At 30.7% G+C, this 23724-nt stretch overlaps 1 protein-coding gene across 1 annotated transcript in view; it reads left to right on the top strand.

Moving 5' to 3' along the window:
• The window catches only part of mbc (dedicator of cytokinesis protein myoblast city), a 220438-nt gene that overhangs the window by 50650 nt on the left and 146064 nt on the right, over positions 1-23724 (top strand). The window contains exons 8-11 of the mRNA XM_075376562.1: positions 5468-5594; positions 9470-9676; positions 13081-13238; positions 16675-16792. Of these exons, the coding sequence (XP_075232677.1) occupies positions 5468-5594; positions 9470-9676; positions 13081-13238; positions 16675-16792 (610 nt within the window). The remainder of the gene's footprint in view (positions 1-5467; positions 5595-9469; positions 9677-13080; positions 13239-16674; positions 16793-23724) is intronic.

Genomic DNA, 23724 nt, shown 5'->3' with positions numbered 1-23724 from the left:
TATTCACTGGTCTGTCCATAAATCTACAGATGGTACTGTACTAATGCTTTTTAAGTATTCTAGTTCCCATTAATCCTGGTTGGGGGTGGCAAGTTTTGAGTGCTTTGTTCTTAATGTTAAAGCAATTAGAACAATTTTTACTGAAGTATAAATTTTATATTATTTCGTCTAAAAGAAGGAAGTATAATAATTTAGATCTACACTTATTTTCAGTTTGAATAAATTTCTTATGTAGTAGACTTAATAAAAGTAGCCATTTTATTCACATAAACGAACTACTTATTATTTAATTACTTTGTTTAATAACTGTCATTTTTTTACTCGCATATAATTTCTTCTTATACATATAAACACTTTTTTTTACATGTGTATGTTAAGGCTATAACCATAATGGTTATAGATGACTTAACATTGGTTTAGTCACCGACCTTGGTTTATCTTTTTGACTCTCACTCTAATAACTTATCTGGCCTAATTTTTACTTTTTGGAGAGATAATTTTTTGTATGGTATTTATTTGCTCATAAAAAGTATAAGAAGTCAAAATATGTATATTCTAACAAAAAAAGTGTGAAACATTCATAAATCATTGTATTATATCTTTTACTTAAAAAATACATAATGAAGTGCCATTAAATTTTTGTCTATAATTACTATAAATTGTAAACACACATTTATTACTTTTTACGAAATTTTAAATTTTAATAGATTTTTTCTATTATAAAATATGAATTCTGTTTTGGAAATGTATGTTTTACTCATTTATTATTGCAGAGAAGTAAATTAAACCATATTTTTATGTCAGTAAGACATGCTACTTTTATAGATTGTTTTGTAAAAATTAAAGTGAATCTAATTATCAAACATGGCAATTACTTATTGAAAAAGTATTCTACAATCACCATAGTTCCTACTGTTTGAACTATCAAATGGTTGGTACCGAATAATATAAAAATAATTACTGGATCTGAGTGGAGTTAAGAGGATGTCTGTGCCTTACCTTCAGACATTCTTCAGTATCTGAAGGAAAAAAAATTATGTATCATTCAAGTTTCTACCCAAAGATTTCTGCATGAACTGTTTTTATTACAGCTTTGTAATGCTAGATAGTACAAGCTGCACTTTTTAGTCAAGTTAGCTAAATCATATTGTGACTAAATAAATATGAGTGTACTTGTTTCATTTTGCAAGTCTACAATGAAGTGAGACATTGCAACAAATTCTGCTTCAAACTCAGAAAGATGACTACAGAAACTCACAAAAGGCTTCGGCAATCATTTGATGAGCTTACGTTAGCCGAAACACAAATGTAGAACTGGTATAAGTATTTTAAAAACAAACATCTTATTAATACTTTTAGGTCTAATGCTTTTTAGTTTTGAGTTAAAACTGATGTTTTTTTTTGTTTTTTTTTAATTCCTACATTACTATTCCTATTCTTACTTATAAGTTTCTTACATGAAGTAAAAGTTTGAAACTTGTTATTTCTATGTATTACATTAAAAATCTTATTTACTGCAGTAAACAAAAATAATTTTCAACAATGTACCCATTTTTAGATTTTGAAAAATATTTACTCACAAGAACCACAATCATAAAAAAAGTTATTATTTAATGAAGAAAATACATGAAAACACTAAAACTAAATACTACTAGATAATTTATAACAGTATTCATGTATGGTAATTAGGTATAAGTGACATGTGTATGGTAGTCAATGAAGCACTGAGGAAAATACAATCCAATGCCACACTTTTCACACGAAAATCTTGACTCTCCCCTCTTTCTTTTCGCATTCTCCTTCAGTGTCTTATCAGAGCAGAGCTTGCAGTAACTTGTTGCATTTCTCTTATTTGCTGCAGAAGGTACAATGTACATAAATGGTGGGGCAACAGTTTTGTCAAAACTTTATGGTGGTCATGGATGTGGTTTGGTCAACGTTTTTCTACATGCATTATAAAGTTCCTCCACCCATTTCTGCAAGCTTCAAAGCAACAGCTTTTATAAGTTTTCAAAATTATTTTTTTTTTGTTTTTATATTTTATGTTTTCTTTTTATATTATACACCCATTTATGACAGCCATAGTGAACATATGAAAAAAGGGTTTTTCTACCACTTTATTGTTTTCCACTAGAAGGGGTAGTAGCTGTCAGCTACTACCCTGGCTACACCCCTACCTTATTCAAATTGTAGTCAGTGATAATGTCAGTTTTGACTACCTCAATTGGACAACCTCTAGCTCTCACTTGTTTAGAGGAAGTTGTTGCTGCATGTTTCGTTGACAATGCATTGACCTCCATTTGCGTGCAAGTAATTGTTCCTTGCACCTGGACAAGACTTCACCTTTTTTCAATTATTTCATCTTAAAAGTAGATGGTAGCCCTCTTCTGTTCTTCATCATAGTGTCAGCCCCTAACAATTTTCTTTTCCCGCAGAAAATTGGATAGTAAAGGATTTTTATAGAAACAGTCCATGAAGATCAGCATCCCTTACCAAAGTACCTACATAGTCTCTCAAAGATCCCCTATTTAGTATTTTCTTTGTTACCCAAAGCTCCCATGTATACATCCCAATTTAGGACATGTCCTGTCGCTGCGTCATACAGTACATACAGTTTTTTCCATATTTATTGGCCTTATTTTTCATGTAGACTCAAAGACCTACCCAGCCTCTAAAAAGACATATGCCTTCATCTACTGAGAGATTTGCATATGGTTTGAAACTTTAACTACATTTCTGTACAGAAAAGTCGAAAAAAGGACAAACTTTGTAAATTAGATCTTGTACATCGTGACCCCACTTTATGTAACTTGTGCTGTCATTCAAGTGGAACATGTAAAGCAACCCCTTGAACCTATCATGAGATAGCAGCCTTCATGAGTAATGTATTGCCAGAAATATGTTTTGGTCCTGTAGTCATTGATTTCTGGCAGTTTGACTGTATTCATGTGTAGAACAATGGCAAAAACCTTATAAATTTCACTTAATTTGACTGTTTTCCACCATTGCCTTATTGACTTCTTCAATCTCCTGTGCTTTTTCATAGCAGCAATCCAGGTTGCTGAATATTGATTTGTATCTTTCCTTGTTTTTTTTTTATCATGTCTGAATCAAAAAATACTGAGAAACAATCAAATTCATAGCAGTCATCACACAGTGGTACAGAAACAGAAGAGTTTGATTCAATAACCAAGCCTTCAGGTTTGTGAGTTTCAGTTTATGACCAATCAGTCTGCTTCAGTCAAAGTAGAAGACCTATTCCTTCCTTGTACTCGTAATTGAAACTCTTATATTTCATCTGAAACACAACAAAAATAAGCACCAGTACCTGGAAACTAACATACAAGTAGTTGGCAAGATGAAAAAATAGAAGAAACCGTCATGAAAAAAGTAAACTGAATATTTACTTCAGAATCATCACTACCTTTGTTTTCTGAACATGAAACACATCTTAAACAGACTGAACAAAGAATGTGGCTACCTGTGATTGATCGTTATCAAAAACATCAGTATATAAAAATGTTGATAAAATCTTTCAGACTGAACAAACCAACACTTCTAGTGAATTCAGGATGAACTATTATGATTAGCATAGTTTTATTTTTTAATGAGCTTGGTGGTAATCATGCAATGTATGGGGGAACAAATCTAGATTGATGTAAATTGACACTTTTATGTTGCACGGGGGCCATCTAGCGGACTAAAACATTGCCATCTAGCCATTTTGCGGGCACTAGATGGCACTATTGCCATAGTGCCATCTAGCGGCCTATGTATCACATACAGGCATCGTCTTCAAAGAGTTATTGATTATGAATAATTATTCAAATTGTTCTTTGACCAAAAATACTTTTAAAATATAGCAAAAGTATAAAACCATCCTACAGAGCCAAAGAACAATTCATAACATCTGTAAGATTGTAGTTCTATTGTGGATATTTGTCAACGCTCTCTTGTGGGAGCTCAATGTAGAGCACACTGCCACAAAATTTGCTCCAAGCCTGATCAGTTAAACAAAAATAGCACTTTCTTATTGGTACTAAGTTAAAATACCTTTCCAAAACTAACTTTAACATCATCTCTTTACATTTTTGTTAGCGATGAATTATGAATTATTGTACAGCTATAACCCTGCAACAAACCAGTAGACTCACAGTGCCTTAGTCCGACCATTAGCGTGTCTAAGATAGCAAGGCAGGTTTAAAACAACAGATGCTTTCTTCCACTGGATCAAACTACTATATGTCTTTTATTTTTTTATACATGATTTTGGGAACTTATAGGTTACACCTTTACTTCTAAAAATCATTCAATATATGGTGATGTCATCTGAGGTCCCCAGTCCTTTTCAGAAGTAGTAAGCCTTTCTGCTTTATTTCTAACATTCTAGTTAGTTAGTTTAAACATTACCAAATGTAGAAATCTCATGATAACTGCATTTACTTAAACATACTTTCCATTTTGGTCTTTTCCCATTATTAAATAAGTCTTGAATAATTTTGTTACCCATATTTTGCCAATTTACATTTATATTCATATTTTCATATTTATTTATATTTTTATTATATTATCATATTTTATATTTATATTTTTATCAAATTGATTATTTATTTTCATATTTTGCCATATTATGCAGGAGAAGAAAATGAAATACTATACCCCTAAATGAAATACTATAATATCCCTTATGTGACACTTGTCCCATTGGATCTTGGCTACCTGGAGAAAATTTTCTTTATTTTTTTGTTTTTGTTTAAGATCATTATTTCTTTAAGACTAGATAATTTAATATTTTCCCAATTAAACGTAACAGGGACTAAATTAATCATAATCATAAAAAAGTTAATTAATAATTGATTCCATAACAGAGTGGTAACACCTCTGCCTTTCATTTGGAAGGTTCTGGGTTCATCATATCCTAGTAAGGCATGACATTTTCATTAACTATAAATTTTTCCATTCCGTATTCTCACAAACGGGCATATAATTAATCATAAAAATAGATTTTAATTCAAAATTCTTGATTTAGGCAAATGAATGCTGTCAATGTAATAAGACTTTTTAGCCGACCAAATCTTGTTCTGTAAGAGGTATAATGTCCTGATTTCCTTGAATAAGATTTAGATTTAGTTCAAATTTTTTATTCTTGGAAAATGGACAATGCATTTTTAATTTATTGGTTTTCAAAGAAATCTGTTAATTATATCTGAAGATGAAGTCTCATACATTATTACTTGCTTGAAGATATATGAAATATTTCAATTACACTTCTCAGTTGCGCTTCAACAGGTTAAATTAGTTATGTTTTCTGTTCTCTGACTTGACCAAGGTATGCTTACTGCCAGTGACCAGGAACTGGAAGCCCTGTAGAAAACTTTTTTATGGATTGTAGATTTTATTGGTTAGTGTGCAGATTGTAATGCTTATTATTAAGTAACCTTGGTTTTTTTTTTTTTTTTTGTTACAGCTGTGAAAAAGACAACCTTGATAGTACCTTACGTAGATTTCTTACATTAAAGGAAATAACTCAAAAAGAACATAAAGGACAGGGATTATTTGCTAGTTTCAAGATGCTTCATGGAGATATAAAACAGGTAATTAAATTAATTATTACTTGACATTAATGTGAGAGCTATCTTGAAGGTAATGATAGTTGAGTAATTTCTCTTTTGGAGATCACTACAACTGCAGGATTCATGGTAAAGAACAGTTCATTAGTATTTTTTTAATCTACCACTTGTTTTGCCTTAATATTATAGCCATACATACAAATCATAAAATTTTTAAATAAATAAGACAATTATGTTTTCACAGGCAGAAATTTACATAGTTTTTTGTTGGTTTGAAAATTGTTCACATATTTGCTAAAATTCATACCAATTACCTTCTATGTGATGCTGAAGTCCTTTATGTGATGTTATAATGAATAAAATAATGTAAAATGTTTAGTGGTAAAATAAACATGCATCACAAAAAGGATTGTGTTATTATACAGTATGTCCCTTAATTTGCTGTTATTGCACTTATTTTCCAAGAACTTTGGATGGCTATTTTTCAAGTCACTCACCATACACATTAGATGTAGTTTTCAGGTTTTCCATCATTAGCAAAAATGAAATCATTCCATTTTAGCAAATGTTAATTATTGGGGAATTTTTAAATAGCAATTGTTGAGTGAAGACAGATTAAAAGAAGCTGTCAGGCATGGTTAATTCAGCTGACAGAAAGGGAAAACATCAAGGGTATGTTGATGTTCATGAATCATTGACAAGTACCTCAATGTTGCATAATTATGCATTAAAAAAATTGTGTGACCAAATGTCCTTTATTTTCAAGCTGGCCCTAATATGTTCTGATGACTGTTGATTACTTAATATAAAAATATGTTAGGTTTAGTCTTGAGCAAGGAATCAAATTCCTTAATAAAGAAGAAAATAAAAACTTTGATTAACAAATTAATTGTTTGTAACAGTTCTAGTATATTTTGAGTAAGCCACAGCAAATTTATATTTCATTAAGTGAATTACATCAGTTGTACTTTTCACAGATCATTATTTAAAAGAAGTTACATGTAATCTTATCACATCATAATATGCAGATTCCTTTATTTTCTGTTGTGGTAGTTTAATCCCAATATACGAGGAGTGTTCATAAAGTAACAAGAATTTTTGTTTTTTGGAAAGAATTTTATTTATTCATCTACAGTAATATTATCCCCCTTCAAAATAGTCCCCATTACATGTTATACACTTACATCTGCACTTTTTCCAATTCCTGAAACACTTCTGGAACTCGATCTTTGGAATAGTGTTTAACTCTTTCAGCTATTTGCTTTTAATCTCATCTAAGCTTGTAAAACGATGACCCCTTAAGGTTCTCTTTATTTTTAGGAATAGAAAAAAGTCACACAGGGTCATGTGTGGTGAATATAGTGGCTAGGTTATCATTACAGTGTTGTTTTTGGCTAAAAATTGACGAACAAGCAATGAAGTGTGAGCAGGGGCATTATCGTGGTGCAAAAGTCATGAATTATTTTGCCACAAATCCAAGCTTTTTTTTTTGATTGCTTCACACCGACAGCATAGTACTTGTAGATAATACTCCTTATTGATCTTGTGGCAAGAAATCATGATGCACTATGCCGTTAAAATCAAAGAACATGGTGAGCATCACCTTCACATTCAATCGTACTTGTCGAGCATTTTTCAGTCTTTGTGATCCAGAATGCCTCCACTGGGACGACTGAGCCTTAGTTTTGACATTATATCCATAAACCCATATTTCATCACCTGTTATAACACGTTTCAGTAGTTTTGCATTGTTGTTGACTTCATTTAGCGACTCCTGACAAACTTTTAGTCGCCGCTGTTTTTGTTTAAAATTCAATAATTTTGGAACAAATTTTGCTATCTCATGTTTCATACCCAAAACATCTGAAAAAATTTCATGGCATGAGCCAGTTGATACCCCATTATCATCAGCGACTTCTCTGATAGTGATTCGACTATCATTCATAATCATTTCTTTCACTTTTTCCACAGTTTCATTGGTTGTAGATGTGCTGGGGCATCTATGGTGCTTGTCATCTTCAACATCTTCATGACCTTGGAAACGCTTATACCACTCGTAAACCTTTGCTTTACTCATAGCAGACTCACCAAAAGTAATATTTAACATTTTTAAAACATTGCTACACTTTATTCCATTCTTGTAGCAGAATTTAATACAAATTTTTTGATCCATTATTTATACAATTAAAAAATTGCCAATTGTACCAAAACACGTGTTATCCTTTTGACAGCTGAAAACAGAGTAAACATCCAATATGGCTAAAAATATACAGATACTCTTCAGACATGTTTACCATTACAACAATAAAAAAATCCCAAGAATTGAACTAATACAACCTGCGAAATTTAAAAATTCTCTTTAATTTTTTAACATACCTCGTATTTACTACACTTTACATTCACAGTCATTTGCTTTTTGTATTTTAATCATTGTTTTCTTACTCATTTTACCTTCTGCACTACCTTTCATTATTAAATCAAATGATAATTAATATAGTCTCTTCGTTGTATTCAATTTTTTGTCTTTCGGTAGAGTTTTTAACCCTCCACATTTCTCTGATAGCAAATTAGTTTAACTTAGATATCTTAGGGCCTACTAGCCTAGTTAAATTGTTACAGGAATTGCCACAAATTATTTTTCCTTTTCAGTTCATCGTAAAATCACTTTTCAAACTTTAATTACCCACATAATTTTCAATTTTTCTTTAAACACTGAATTTAAAAGATTTCTATTCTTTTCCATTATTTAAATTTTCATTCCTTCATTATGTTTGATTTTCTGCCTTCCCTATTTTCAATGTTTACCATACGAGGAAAAGTCTTCCTTTTTTACCCTTTCACTTACGTTGCAGTTTTTTTTATTATTTAATTCTTATCACCTACTAGATATTTATTAAGTTGCCTATTTCTTAATCTTGTGGCAAAACATTTTTCTTGAGACATATTACAATATTGATTTACTACAACTTAACTTTATTCCTTTCTGTACAGGAACATACCTTCTCCATTTTTTTGCTCTTACCATAGTTTCCCGACACATATTGTAATTACGTTTTTTTTTTGGTATATTTGAAACCAGCTTCTCATAAACTCCTTTTTAAAATTTTATTTCATTTCATTCCATAACATTCCATAGAATCTTTTCACAGTGTCAGATAGTCTAATTTAAGTGCCTTTGTTGTTTTGTCATTTGTCTCATACAATTATAAATTAAATTATCACTTGTATGTATGCTGTGTCACACCAAACTGATCGCTATCTTCCATTTCTCATTCCACTCCTTATAATTATCTAATGGGTATTGTTGTCATGAATTGTCAGACTGATTGTTATAAATAGTGTAAAGCACACTATTATTACTTTTTTTTCTTGTATTAAATATGTTGAATTACTTGTCACCTTGGTTTAATACCTCAGTTGGGTTTAAATTATTCTAAGTATTATTTTATTCATTGGTTCATTGAAATAAATAAAAGTCTTTGTTTTGATTATATCCCAAATTATTTTTATTATAATATTCAAACGTATGCTTCATATGTATAACATTGTTATAAATTAATTATGCATGACTGTTATATACACATTGAGTCTCTGATTGCTGATACTAGACTGACTTTTCTAGTGGGAGCCAGCAAAAAGTAAAGCTTTGTGTATATCATGTAGGGAGCCGAGTGCAGCTGTCCGACGGACTTTTAAAATTTAAAATTCCTTTAAATAAAATTTAAAGTCCTCCTTTTAATAAAATTTAAAGAACATGAAATAAAACCTGAGTCTTAACAAAATGTTCATATGTAAGAAATAGATATTTTTTTCATGTTGCTTCTGTGTTTGTAAATGTAAATTAAAATTAATTAATCAGTTGTTCTTTTAAAAAAATACAGTCTTCATTAATATTTTAGGTGCGTGAGGAAAATCCACATCTGGTTATTGGGCAAGTTGCTTTTGCAAGGAAAATGGGTTTTCCAGAAGTAATACTGCCAGGAGATGTTAGAAATGATCTGTATTTGACACTTATTGGAGGAGAATTTTCAAAAGGTAGCAAGTCTACAGACAAAAATGTTGAAGTAACTGTAACAGTCTGCAACGAGCAAGGTGCTAAGATTCCTGTATGTGCATATATCTTGTATAAAATTATTATATATATTTTGATTAATCTTTTTTTAATTTAAACTTTACATTCATTCTATTTTTGTCAGTTTTCAGTAACCATATTAATAAATTGGATGCCTAATAGAGTAATGAAACACCAGTAGGATTATGTAGTAAAATCACTAATGAGACTGTGATTTTTTTAACTAGCTAAAAAAAAATTAGATTTCAGTTTAATTCTTAAGTAATTTTTATGTTATGTTTTCAAGCCTTTCCTTTCAAGTGGATTGCTTTTGATGATCATTCTTTTTTTAAATTTATTGTGCATGTTTTGGTAGTGCCAACATACAGATAACTAATGTGGAAATTTTTTTATCATTTAATATTAGTTTTTTTTATCATTATGATTTATATCCTGATGTCATTTTGGTATCATAAATATTTCATCAAAAGAAAGTTAGTTGAAAAATTTAGGGTAAAATTGTAACATATTCTTGCATTATACATGGCCTGTATCATGCTTGATACAATTCTCTTTGTGTTGTTTTTCCACATTCCTTTTATTTTGATAGGCGAAGTTCCCTACATTTGCACTTTTTTAATATGGGCAATATTTTTTGTTGATTATGTATATCTTAATAAAAACAAAATAAAAAAAGAAAGTAAAATTTTTAAACAATTAGAACCTATTTTGAAAAATAAATAAAAACTACTAAAAAATAACAAATTAAAAGTATTTAATTCTACTTTAAATTTAACTTTTTGAAATCTGTATTAAGTTAACAATTTGCAAATTCAGTAATGTTTTTTTTTTTAATTTGGTGTTGACTTCAAAAAATCAGAATTTAGAGAAGAGTAGGCTAGCAATATTGTTCACTTTTTAGCACAGATTTTTTGTATTTTTTTTTTTTATTATTTGTTTTATTTTCTGTTAATATAATTTATTAATCCATTAACCATTTTTAAGGTAAATTAAAAAATAGAGTAAAAATTAAAAAAAGCAATATTTTTATTAGCACTTGCTTTAATGAAATGTATTATTTTTCTTACATAGCCTCTCCTATTTCTGTGCAATTATTATTCCATCTGTTAATGAGCTTCTGGCTTCCTTCCTAAAAAAAACTTTGACCTTATGTGCTACTAACTTTGCACTCCTATAACTGTTCATCTTTACAAAAATGTTTTCCTCACTATTCTTCTTTAACTGATCGAAATAGATGAAATTACTTGGAGCTGTATCAGGACTATATACTACTATGTGGTTCAACTGCTTAAATCCAAGATCTACAATAAAAAGTTAGCCAAATGAGTTCCAACCATTGTTGGAAGAGGCCTCACAAAGGCAATAATAGGTTGTGTAAATATACTCATGGAAATATCTGCCGAGGCATTTGCATCCATACAGCCTGACAGAGGCCAAACTGATGACTATGTTGTGTTCTAAAATGTGTCCTCCAGTAAAGCCCATTAGGGCTAGGAATGGTGGTGTGGGGACTGGGATTGTCACAAGGTGGGTTTTTTCACCCATCTTGTGACAATCCCGGTCCCCACACAAAACAAAATAATAGCTTTTGAAAGTTTACATTAGTCTTTTAGACTTGGATTTTTGCCTTCATTGATCACAGTAGTAGTTTTTATTATTCACTGTTTTATAACAAGTGTGAAGTGAATAAAGACTGGATCTTCCATTCTAGAATATTATTATCATCAACTTTCCTACAGACATGTGAATTTTGGAATTTTTTTCTGTAGGAGGTAAAGGATGTTTCCAGGTTAAACTTTGGTGCTTGTTCTTGAGTATAAAGTTATGTGCCATCAGTGTTTATAATCCACTTCAGAAGTGTTTTTTCTTCACATTGATAAAACTTCACAAGCTTCTAGGAAAATTTTCAAACAATTGACTTTTGATTTTTTGAAATTTTAAAAAAGTAAATGATTGAAAGTGCCAACCATGGTTCATATTCAACTCACTTGCAACTTCATTGACCATATTTATTGATTATTATGAACCATTTGTTAACTACTTCTATAGTGTCAATATACTTTGAAGTGGAAGACCAATCTTTTCATTTTTCATCAAGAGAGAAGTCCTATCTTTTTTTAATTTTAAGTGTTTATAGAGCTTGCTTCCATTCAAATAACTCCCTCCGTGTTGCTACTGCATTCTCTGAATAATCTCTACTAGTTTTATCACTTCTGAATTGAAAAAATGTACAGCTGCTCTCATTTTTTCTTAGGAAACTAATTACTTGTTTTGGAATTATTTTTAAACAAGGCAGCTAACAAAGAAAAAAATAATTACACTGAATAGATGATATGATGTTAGTGTTGCAAAATATCTGATTGGGGGAAATAAAAAAGTCCCTTTACTTATTAAACCTTCCCTTGTATTTATTAATAAAAGTGGTTAATTAATGCCTGTAATATTGTCAGTGTTTATAATTTAATTATTAACTTTAATATGTCTGTTCTTTTCTAATTTTTTATTTTGTTTATTTGAAGTCTGTTTTCATCATTTTAAATAAAACGATGGATGATAAAATAAAACAAGTTGTTCTTTTATAAGAGAAAAGATTTGAGTTAGTGGAATGTTATTAAAAAGAGAACAGCAGGAAGTAAATAAAATGGTGGCATTGATTTTGGGTCAGATGACTGATATTAACCTGACTATGAGGGTTAGTAACATTGTCTGTTATACTAGTGTTATAAGAAAAAGTTAATGTTGAAAAATACACATGGATTTTTAAATGTTTAAAATATGTAGTTGATTTTTCCCTTAGCTAAATAGCAATTAGTTCATAGTCCTAATACAAATGCATAATATTTTTGTCTTTTTTTAGTCAATTTATCAATCATTAATATTGAAAATAGTAATATATAGATGAAATATTGGGTTACACCACTCAGATAAAATTTTACTATCACATATGAACTTTCATTATTCATGTAACAGCATTTGACCGACCACCATTCATGCCCACCCAAGGTAGTAATTTTCAAGCTTACTTATCATTTGTATAGACTTTGTTTTCACAAAATGATATTTAATGAAAAAAATAGTAAAAATAAAGAAAAAACTTTTCAGATTCATTACAAAATCTGAGAATGAAAAATCAATCAAAAATCTGAGAATTTAGTACGCATACAGATTTTACATCAAGTCAAACAAAGGTACAGATTTTGATATTGGAACATAGTTTCTGAAAAGTAATTTTTAGGTGATGGTGTTTGTTTATTTATCTTAATTAAGTCATGTAGCATTCTAGTATTGTTCAATTTTTATTAATTATTGACCTATTGACTTTTTTTATGATAAGTATCTGATCAAATAGTGAATGTTTTTAAAAAACTTAGTGATCATGTTGAATGAAAGTGGTTACAATTTGAAGAATTAAATTTATTTAATTTGTTCATTATGCAGGAAGTCATCTTTTTAGGAGGAGGAGTAGAGCCACAAAATGAATACCGATCAATGGTGTATTATCATGAAGATAAGCCAAAGTGGTTTGAGACCTTTAAAGTTGCTGTTCCAATTGATGAATTTAAAGGAAGCCATCTGAAATTTACATTTAAACATAGGTTTGTAACTTTAATATTGGTCTTATCTCACTTCTTTCTGATTTCATTTTAATTTATTTGCTTTATATTCATAAAAAAAAAAATATTTTGCTACTCATTTAAAATTCATTGTTTTCTTAACAGTAAGACAATTTTTAATCATTTTCCTTTGAATAATGGTTGATTCCATTCTGCTACCACTACCCACAGAGAAAATAGTGTTAAAAAAATAAAAAAATGTTTGAGGCAATAAAGAAGTAATAAAGCTTCAATGTTGATTTAAAATAAATGTGAGCTGATTGATACAAAGAATGATAAAATTTCATTTCATGAACATTATGAATTGCCAAATAAGCATGGAAGTAATGAAGAATTTGTGAGAGCGGGAAGTAATAATCATATGTACTGTAAAGAAAAAAATAGTTCAAGAACAGAGAGGAACATCTCTATAGAATGTATTTTTTTTGTACTTGCACAAACTAATTTTCAATATCAAGCACTACAATTTTTTACTATGCACACAAATAATAGATAATTTTTATTAAAATTACTTTTTCGTTTAATAAATGACTGGATTTTCAAAATAAACAGTCATAGTTCACATTATACATGTACATGTACTCTCATTCAGGTAAAAAAGGAGATTATAATTTGATCACTAATTTATTCCACTACAAAATTAGAACAAGGAATAACAAAGAAGGAGAAGGTAACATTCTGACTAATATTAACTGTTGAAATATCTCAACAATAAATATAGATATATAGGTATCACACATATAATATTTTTTAATTCCTGTCAGTTGACTGATATGATGATATTGAAACTTGGCAGTGCACATGCTTTTTATTGATTTAGAGAAGGCATATGACAATCCTGCTGTATAAATTATTTGAAGTACTTGGAAGTGTAAACTTAAACAAGGTATATGTCGGAGCATTATATAATCTGTATAAAAATTATGATTGTTCAGTGAAACTGGAGAATAATATTTCAAGAAGTTTTATGGTGACCAGAGGTTTGAAGCAAGGTTGTTGTTTGTTTCCCACACTATATAAAATATGTACAAGAATGTTAAAGATATGGATTATAAAGTGCCAAGGAATGAAAATAAGACACAGGAAATGATTACCTGTATGCACTGTTCTTTGCGAATGATCAGGTGGAGTTGGCTAATGATGCTGAGGTATATGCTAAGAAAATTAAGGGAGGAATAACTTAAATGAGGCACAAAAGTTAATTTAAGGAAAATGGGGTACGTTGTTGTGAGTGAGAGAGTAGAAGATTTAGTTGCAGAGGGAGTGGAAAATTGTAACAAGATCAAGTACCTGGGAACACTTATTTCTGAGAAAGGAGATTGTGAGGTTGATATCAGTGATAGAATTGGTCAGGGAAGACTGCGATTCAGAAATTGGATATTTACTCTGGTTATCAAAGATTAGTCAGAACCAAACAAGTGTTGGATAATGTGGTAATTGAATCTGTTGTTACTTTTGGCTCAGAGTGCTGGCAGATAAGCAAAAGGAATGGAAAGTGTTTGGAAGCTTTGGAAATGGATGTTTTCTGTAGAGTATGCAGAGTTTCAAAATGAACGAATAAGGGATGAGGTAATTAGGGACAGGGTAAAAGGACAACTTCAATAATTAAAAAAATTGAAGTGAAACAATTACTTTGATATTGACAAGTTTAATGGATGAGTGGGGAGAGGTGGCCAAAAAAAGCACTGGATTATTGTCGTGTCACAAGAAAGAAGAGAAATAGACCTAGAAAGATGTGGAGAGAAAGGGTGTAGAGGGCACAATGGAAGAGAGAAGAATGGTGGACCCTCCACCATTCTTCAGTCACCCTGACTGGCTGGACAGGAAAGTATGGTGATTGAGTTGTGGGATGCAGAGCAGCAGGAACCCTGCTTAAAGTAGTTGAAGTAAGTCTGCAAAATAATGGTGGGGTTTTAAATAGTTATAGTTTTGAAACAAAACATGACAAAAATATGAAATATACGTCAAAATGAGGAGAAACTCTCCAACAATCTTACTTATTCAATAGATTTTGATATTCATTCCTTTAATTGCCTCCTTTAATAAAATATTCAACCTCTTAACCATACACAAGAGATACATTATGATAGATGAAACAGCCTCAGTGATTTTTTTTTTAATGGTCCATATTTATTTAACCAAGAACACTAGTTTCTTTACATAACCCCACAAATAAAAATCCATTGTAGGTTAAGACTGAAAAGACCAGACTATCCAGCCCTCTCATTCAACCCATCATTGATGAAGATTTTCATTTAGATAATCCTGCACAAATGTAGCAAAATTTGAAGAAACTCCAAACTGAAGAATAAAATTTTTCCCTCTGATGTTTTGGCCTCGGATGATCTTTTAACATACCCAGGAAATTGTTTCCTTTTTATGTTTTTTTACAGAAAAAAAGAAGGGACCACTCTCATCCAATTGCATACCACATTAAAGTTTAGGCTTTCAAATTGATATTCTGTAATGAAATCCAGAGGTTCAGTACCCCATATTTGAATATTATACCAATGTAATCTTCACAAAACATGAAATGTAGCTTCATCACTGAAAATAAACTTCTTTAAAAAAACACCCCATCATTGATCCAACCCTTCCAGAATGCTGGGAATTGAAATCATTTAATTTTGTCTTTTGAATAAATTTTATCTAATACCTGAATTTTGTAAGCAGTAAAGCATAGTCATTCTTTTAAAACATAAACACAGTTGCTTTTGGAAACCTAACTGTACAGAAGAATTCTCCTCTGATCTTTATTGGGATACACAAACAGTGTGTTTAAACAGCTTCAGTGATCTCATTAGACACTGGTAGTCATCCTGGATGTGAAAGTTTCAGTAGGCTGCCCCATTCACTTGAGTTGTTTGCCCTACCAGCAATTATTTTCATATGATGGCTGTTTACTGAACACACAATGGTTTTGATATCTATCAAATGAAATTGACTTGAAATTATCAAGAAAATACATTAAACATTCCTTTGTGTCATAATCATGGTGACAAATGAGCTTTATGTGAGCGCTGTTATTTTGTAACAGAGCACGTGTACACTGATAGTAGAGCTGGTTTACATATTGACATCTTGGACACTTTGATGTACATATGTCTCTGTCTTGTTTTGTATGATTAATTTAAACCTCACCATTAGTTTGCAGGCACACCATACATTTATACTTATAATTTTTTGTCTTCTACTATCTCTTTCTTTTCCAACTAAATTATTTTTTCAGTTATTATGTATGGTAAAAATTTGATTTGTCTTTCTTCTCAGAACTAGTACATCTACACTTGTTAAACATTAATAATTATATAGTAAAAAGACACTGATGTATGTATGTTTATTAATGATAAATAGCAGTTTTTTAACATGTAATATTTTTATGATTTATTATACAATTTTATCTGTTACTTTTTATTAGATCATCTAATGAAGCCAAAGATAAAAATGAGAAGCCTTTTGCAATGTCATTTGTTCGACTTATGCAAGAAAATGGAACAACATTAAGAGATACTGTACATGACCTGCTTGTTTATAAAGTAAGAAATTACATATGTATTATAATATTAGTAATGAAAAATCTTTTATCAAAATGATTTCAGCAACAGAATATAGAAAGAAATAGATCATGTGAATTTTGTATCTCACAAGCTGTATTAATCAGCTATGTTTTTTCTGCACAAGTCCAATCTCTAATCAGATGTTTCAGCAAATCTTGGCAGTGACTTGATTTTCCCTGGTGCCTCATCAATTTTTATTGAATTATTTTAATGAACTATTTTTATCCAAGGGTGACAGTAGTTTGTCTTATTATGAAGGTTGATACATTTCCTCCACTCACTTCTGGAATTTTTTCCTGGACAACCTTGGAGACGTAAGTGATGAACACAGTGAATGTTTCCACCAAGACATTTTGGTGTTGGAAAGCCTCTATAAAGGGAAATGGAATACTGACATGCTAGTCGATTTCTGACATTAATTCGAAATGTACCTAAGGCTATTTATAAAAGAAAAGCATCAGCGAAATCATTCTAACACAGGTATGGCCATGCAAAATTATATTTTCCCTTAATTTTTTTTAAAGTGTAATTTATTTAAAACTAAGGGTGGTAGAAAAATTGTATTTACAGATCTGTAATGTATGCAAAAAAAAGCACTTCAAGAAATGGTATCACAATTAGAGAAACATTAAACATTTTTTTTTGTCTATCAGTGTAATTTTTTTATAAAATTAAGTGTGTAAATAGCAATTGAGGGTTTATTTTAAGTTTCTATATTTATTTTTATACTATCAAATAGATTTTTGTTTGGTTAAAAATTATAAAATCTTACCTCCACATTTTGGTCTGTAGAGAAAGTACAACTTTTTATTCATTTGCTATACTTTCCTGTCTAGATAGCGCTGTAGCTGTAGAAGGGAAAGTATTGTGTAATTGGTCCAATTTGGGTATATGCGGTTTTCATCAGATCTTGATGTTTTGTCAGCTAAGGAACTCAGAAAACAAAAAAATTAGATGGAAATTTTCCTAACATTAATCTTCATATGTATGTGTGTGTGTTCAGTGTTAGCCTCTAAATCACCTCACCTTATATCCAGAACTGCTGGACCAATTTTGACCAAACTTGGTCAGATTACTTATGTGTGGGGCATTGATGCCATTAAATTTTCAACTTAAAAAGTAAAGGGATGAGGCTGTAGAGCAAGGTCACCCTCAGTATCTCGAGATTTCACCTAATTAAGGTCATATTTTTCTTACACACATTTGTTAACAATTAAAAAATATCAATATCCTCAAAAAAAAGTTTTGCAAAATCGCACCTCCACCCCAAAATATGCTGTTGTAGTCGTCTGCTATGTTGTGAAGTAACAGGGAAGCAGAATAAATTAATAATATTTAAAGTGTAAAAAAGTAACTCAGTCTGGCTGGGTATCAAACTCAATCATGCAGTTGACTCAGTACCCGGTATGTTAAGCCTCGCTGCTGCACCAGTTCTGCCGACCGTACAAGTGAAATTTGTTCTATGTAATTGTGAAATTACATTAATTTAGTTGGGCCGACCATCGCCACTGGTAGTGCCACACCTGTACGAATTAAATGCGGTCTGCGCACCCACTTTAGTTAGAATCAATTAATTAAACGAAACATTTCTTGAAAAAATTATTTTTTCAGTAAATAATTGAAAAAATTATTTTTCAGCATTTTAAAAAAATTAGGGTTCAAATACAGAGATAGAAGAACAATTGCTAACATGTACAGGAACCAAACAGCAACAGTAGCAATTGAAGAACATAAGAAAGAAGCCATAATAAGAAAGGGAGTCCAACAAGGATGTTCTCTATCTCCGTTACTTTTTAATCTTTACATGGAACTAGCAGTTAATGATGTTAAAGAACAATTTAGATTCGGAGTAACAGTACAAGGTGAAAAGATAAAGATGCTACGATTTGCTGATGATATAGTAATTCTAGCCGAGAATAAAAAGGATTTAGAAGAAACAATGAACGGCATAGATGAAGTCCTACGCAAGAACTATCGCATGAAAATAAACAAGAACAAAACAAAAGTAATGAAATGTAGTAGAAATAACAAAGATGGACCACTGAATGTGAAAATAGGAGGAGAAAAGATTATGGAGGTAGAAGAATTTTGTTATTTGGGAAGTAGAATTACTAAAGATGGACGAAGCAGGAGCGATATAAAATGCCGAATAGCACAAGCTAAACGAGCCTTCAGTAAGAAATATAAGTTGTTTACATCAAAAATTAATTTAAATGTCAGGAAAAGATTTTTGAAAGTGTATGTTTGGAGTGTCGCTTTATATGGAAGTGAAACTTGGACAATCGGAGTATCTGAGAAGAAAAGGTTAGAAGCTTTTGAAATGTGGTGCTATAGGAGAATGTTAAAAATCAGATGGGTGGATAAAGTGACAAATGAGGAGGTATTGCGGCAAATAGATGAAGAAAGAAGCATTTGGAAAAATATAGTTAAAAGAAGAGACAGACTTATAGGCCACATACTAAGGCATCCTGGAATAGTCGCTTTAATTTTGGAAGGACAGGTAGAAGGGAAAAATTGTGTAGGCAGGCCACGTTTGGAATATGTAAAACAAATTGTTAGGGATGTAGGATGTAGAGGGTATACTGAAATGAAACGACTAGCACTAGATAGGGAATCTTGGAGAGCTGCATCAAACCAGTCAAATGACTGAAGACAAAAAAAAAAAAAAATAATAATTGAAATTTACTTTGACCATTGTTTAGAGGCCAGTGATAGAAATTTAACCACAGAGCAAGATTTTCTGGTCGCAAATGAACATTTGAACCTCCTGCAACTGGAAACTGTAATTATTTTCTTTATAAAATATTTACTATACGTTACTCTGTGACAAACCGGTATAATAGAAAATTCATCCAGTGCTAAGTCCTGGCCTATGTTGAATGTGCTGACCCATGTTTTCTTCGTCATCGAACATTCCTTGTCATTTAACAGAATATGAATATGGTTGAAAAATATAAACCAGTCAAAATATAAATCTGAACTATCAATGTAAAAGTAGGATTTGAATAATTCTGTTAGAAAATGTTCGTAATATTTGCAATGTCTAGATAGCTCTCTTCTATTATAAATTTTGTGAACAAAAATTGAAAGTTAGAAAAAGTAAATTTGTTAACAAATTTTCATTAAAAAATTGAAAGGGTATTTTTAGACTGTAAGTATTGTACAATCAGATTATAAGGCTTTCTTAAAATTATTTAAATGAGGTACTCAAAACATAATTGTTGATCTACTTTTAATTTTGTCAATGTGGAAAAATAAAAAGAATCCTCTAGTAATTTAATGAAAAATTCATTTTGATATGAAAGAGTTTCACAGTCATATTTACACAACGTAATTAATTTTAAAGATAATTAAATTGCTATCAGACTGCTCTTCATTTAAGTTACCATCATTTTTTACGTAATTAATATTTCTACAATTTGTCTGAAGTATCAGTAAAATATTACCTGCAGTATAGAATTTTGTGGATCCTTTGAGCCCTCTTGTTACAATTGATATGAAAACTTTGGAAAAACTCTTTCAGATTTAGAAATCAACTTGTTGACTGCAAAACTTACCATGGAGCAGACATTGATAGCGACCATAATTTAGTGATAATGAAATGTAGATTGGGGTTTAAAAACTTGAAGAAAGGTGCCAGATGAATCGGTGGAATTTAGAGTAGCTTGAGGAAGCGGAGGTAAAGAAGATTTCTGAGAAGGACAGCGCAAGAGGTCTGAGTAAAAAAGATAAGGTAGAAAATATAGAAGAAGAATGGTAGAATGTTAAAAGGGAAATTCTTAAATTAGCAGAAGCAAACTTAGATGGAACAAAGAGAACTGGTAGAAAACCTTGGATATCAGAGGATATATTGCAGCTGATGGATTAGCATAAAAATTATAAGTATGCTGGTGATGAAGAAGGTAAAAGACTATCGACAATTAAGAAATTCAATAAACAGAAAGTGTAAATTAGCGAAAGAAAAGTGGATTAAAAAAAGATGTGAAAAGAGAAATGATCATTGGTTAAATAGGAGACACATACAGGAAAGCTAAGGAAAGTTTTGTGTTACATAAATTAAAATCTAATAATGTGTTAAATAAAGATGGTACACCGATTTATAATACGAAAGAAAAGGTTGATAGGTGGGTGGAATATATTGTAGAATTACATGGAGGAAATTAGAAACTGATGTTATAGAGGAAGAAGAGGAAGTCAAAGAAGATAAAAAGGGAGATACAATATTGAGACCTGAATTTAATAGAGCATTAAAAGATTTAATGCTCTATTTGGCAGAAAGGCTCCTGGGATAGTAGGGATACCTGCAGAATTACTGCGCAGTGCAGGTGAGGAAGCTATAGATAGATTATACAAACTGGTTTGTAATATTTACGAAAAAGGGGAAGTTCCATCGGACTTCAAAAAGTGTGTTATCATGATATCAAAGAAAACAGTAGTAGATTAATGTGAAGAATACAAAACAATTAGCTTAACTACTCATTCGTCAAAAATTTTAACTAGAATTCTGTAGAGCATTGAGAGAAATTAGAAGAAGTGTTAGGAGAAGACCAGTTGGGTTTCAGGAAAAGTATAAGGACAGGGAAGCAATTTTAGCGCTCATATTAATAGTAGAAGGGAGATTAAAGAATAACAAACCAACATACATGGCAATTATAGAATTAGAAAAGGTGTTTCATAACATAGACAAGCTGGCCTCTGTGGTGCGAGTGGTAACATCTCAGCCTTTCATCTGGAAGTCCCAGTTTTGAATCTCGTTCAGGCATGCCATTTTTACACACGCTACAAATCATTCATTATATCCTCTGAAGCAATACCTAACTGTGGTCCCAGAGGTTAAAAAAAAGAAGAGGAATAGAAGAACAATTGCTACCATTTACAGGAACCAGACTACAATAGTAATAATCAAAGAGCATAAGAAAGAAGCAGTAATAAAAGAAGGAGTCAGACACAAGGATGTTCCCGACCCCCATTACGTTTTTTTTCTTCTTTACATAGAACTAGCAGTTAATGATGTGAAAGAACAGTTTAGATCCAGAGTAATAGTGCAAGGTGAAAATATAAAGATCCTATGATTTGCTGATGATATGGTAATTCTAGCCAAGAGTAAAAAAATATTTAGAAGAAACAGTGAATGGCATGGATGAAGTCCTACGCAAGAAGTACCACATGAAAATAATCAAGACAAAGCGAAAATAATGAAATATAGTTGTAATAAGGTAGATGCACTGCTGAATATAGAAATAGGACAAGAAAGGACTATGGAGGTAGAAGTATTTTGTTATTTGGGAAGTTGAATTAATAAAAGATGGACAAAGCAGGAGCGACATAAAATGCAGAATAGCATAGGCGAAATGAGCTTTCAGTCAAAAATATAATTTCCTTACATCAAAAATTAATTTAAATGCCAGTAAAACATTTTTGGAGTGTAGCTTTATATGGAAGTGAAACTTGGACGATCGGTGTACCTAAGAAGAAAACATTGGAAGCTTTTGAAATATTGTACTATAAGAGAATGTTAAAAATCAGACGGGTGGATAAAGTGACAAATAAAGAGGTGTGACAAATTGATGAAGATAGAAGCATTTGGAAAAATAGTTAAAAGAAGACACAGACATATAGGTCACATATTAACGCATCTTGGAATAGTTGCTTTGATATTGGATGGACAGGTAGATGGGAAAAATTGTGCAGGAAGGCAGCGATTGGAATATGTAAAATAAATTGTTAAGGATGTAGAGGTTATACAAAAATGAAACAACTGGCACTAGATAGGGAATCTTGGAGAGCTGCATCAAACCAGTTAAATGACTAAAGACCATTCATAAATGACTAGAATTTGATTCATACATAAAAATCCCTGAAAAACTAAACTCATTCCGAGTAACTGAAGTAGATAACCGAATAACCATACCATTCATAATACAAATATGAGTAATTGTGTCATCATCAGATGTAATTTACTCATGAACAATTCCATCAATAGGAGTAAAAATAGACGTAATTCCAGGATGACTAAATCAAATTAGTATAATAACAAAAAAACTCAAAACTATTTTTGATAATGCTCAGAATGTAAAATAAATTGTTAGGGATGTAGGATGCAGAGGTTATACCGAAATGAAACAACTGGCACTAGATAAGGAATCTTGAAGAGCTGCATCAAACCAGTCAAATGACTAAAGACAAAAAAATATTTTTTTATGAAATATTTTGTATAAAAATAACAACTTTTTGCTGAAAATTATTTATTATTATACAGTTCAGTAAATAATATTGATTTATGAAATATAATATCAATAAATTGTATAATGAAATCAGTGACAACACACATACATTTAATCAAATAGCCTACTGTTCTACGTTTTACAAATTTCAAAGCATAATGTTTTATAGTTATAGACATTAATTAAATTTTAAAAATTAAAATACTAAAAGTAATGGCTAAAAACATTAATTAAATGAAAAATAGGCTATAATATGAAAATTTCACTTGAAATTACTACAGTATATAAATATAATGCAAACTTACTAAAATATTTTTATTTACAGTTAAGACAGTAGTAAGTCTTGTTGCTTGCTTAAATGTTTGCTATATTAGAACAAATGATGTTCATTTTATTGTTATTTTTTGAAGACGTGTTTTTGTCCCTGTAACCTCCTTGTCATAAGTTCCTGGTAGAGACAAAAATGTTTCTTGTCCTTACATTATTTTCATAATGTTTAGCAAATTCAATGTACTAAGCATGTATTTTCTTGATTTTATATATGGTGTAATTAGTGATTTTCCCAGTTCTTGTAAATAAAATCTTATTTTAATTAATGAATTTTTATTCCAGTTTGTATTGACTGATATCCAAAGAACATATGAATTGTATGTAGATATGTCAAGCATGTTGCAAAAAATTATCACT

Source organism: Lycorma delicatula, chromosome 1 (assembly GCF_047948215.1).
Source record: "Lycorma delicatula isolate Av1 chromosome 1, ASM4794821v1, whole genome shotgun sequence".
NCBI lineage: Eukaryota > Metazoa > Arthropoda > Insecta > Hemiptera > Fulgoridae > Lycorma > Lycorma delicatula.
The sequence above is the reverse complement of the archived record's forward strand: the minus strand, read 5'-3'. Positions and strand labels throughout refer to the sequence as shown.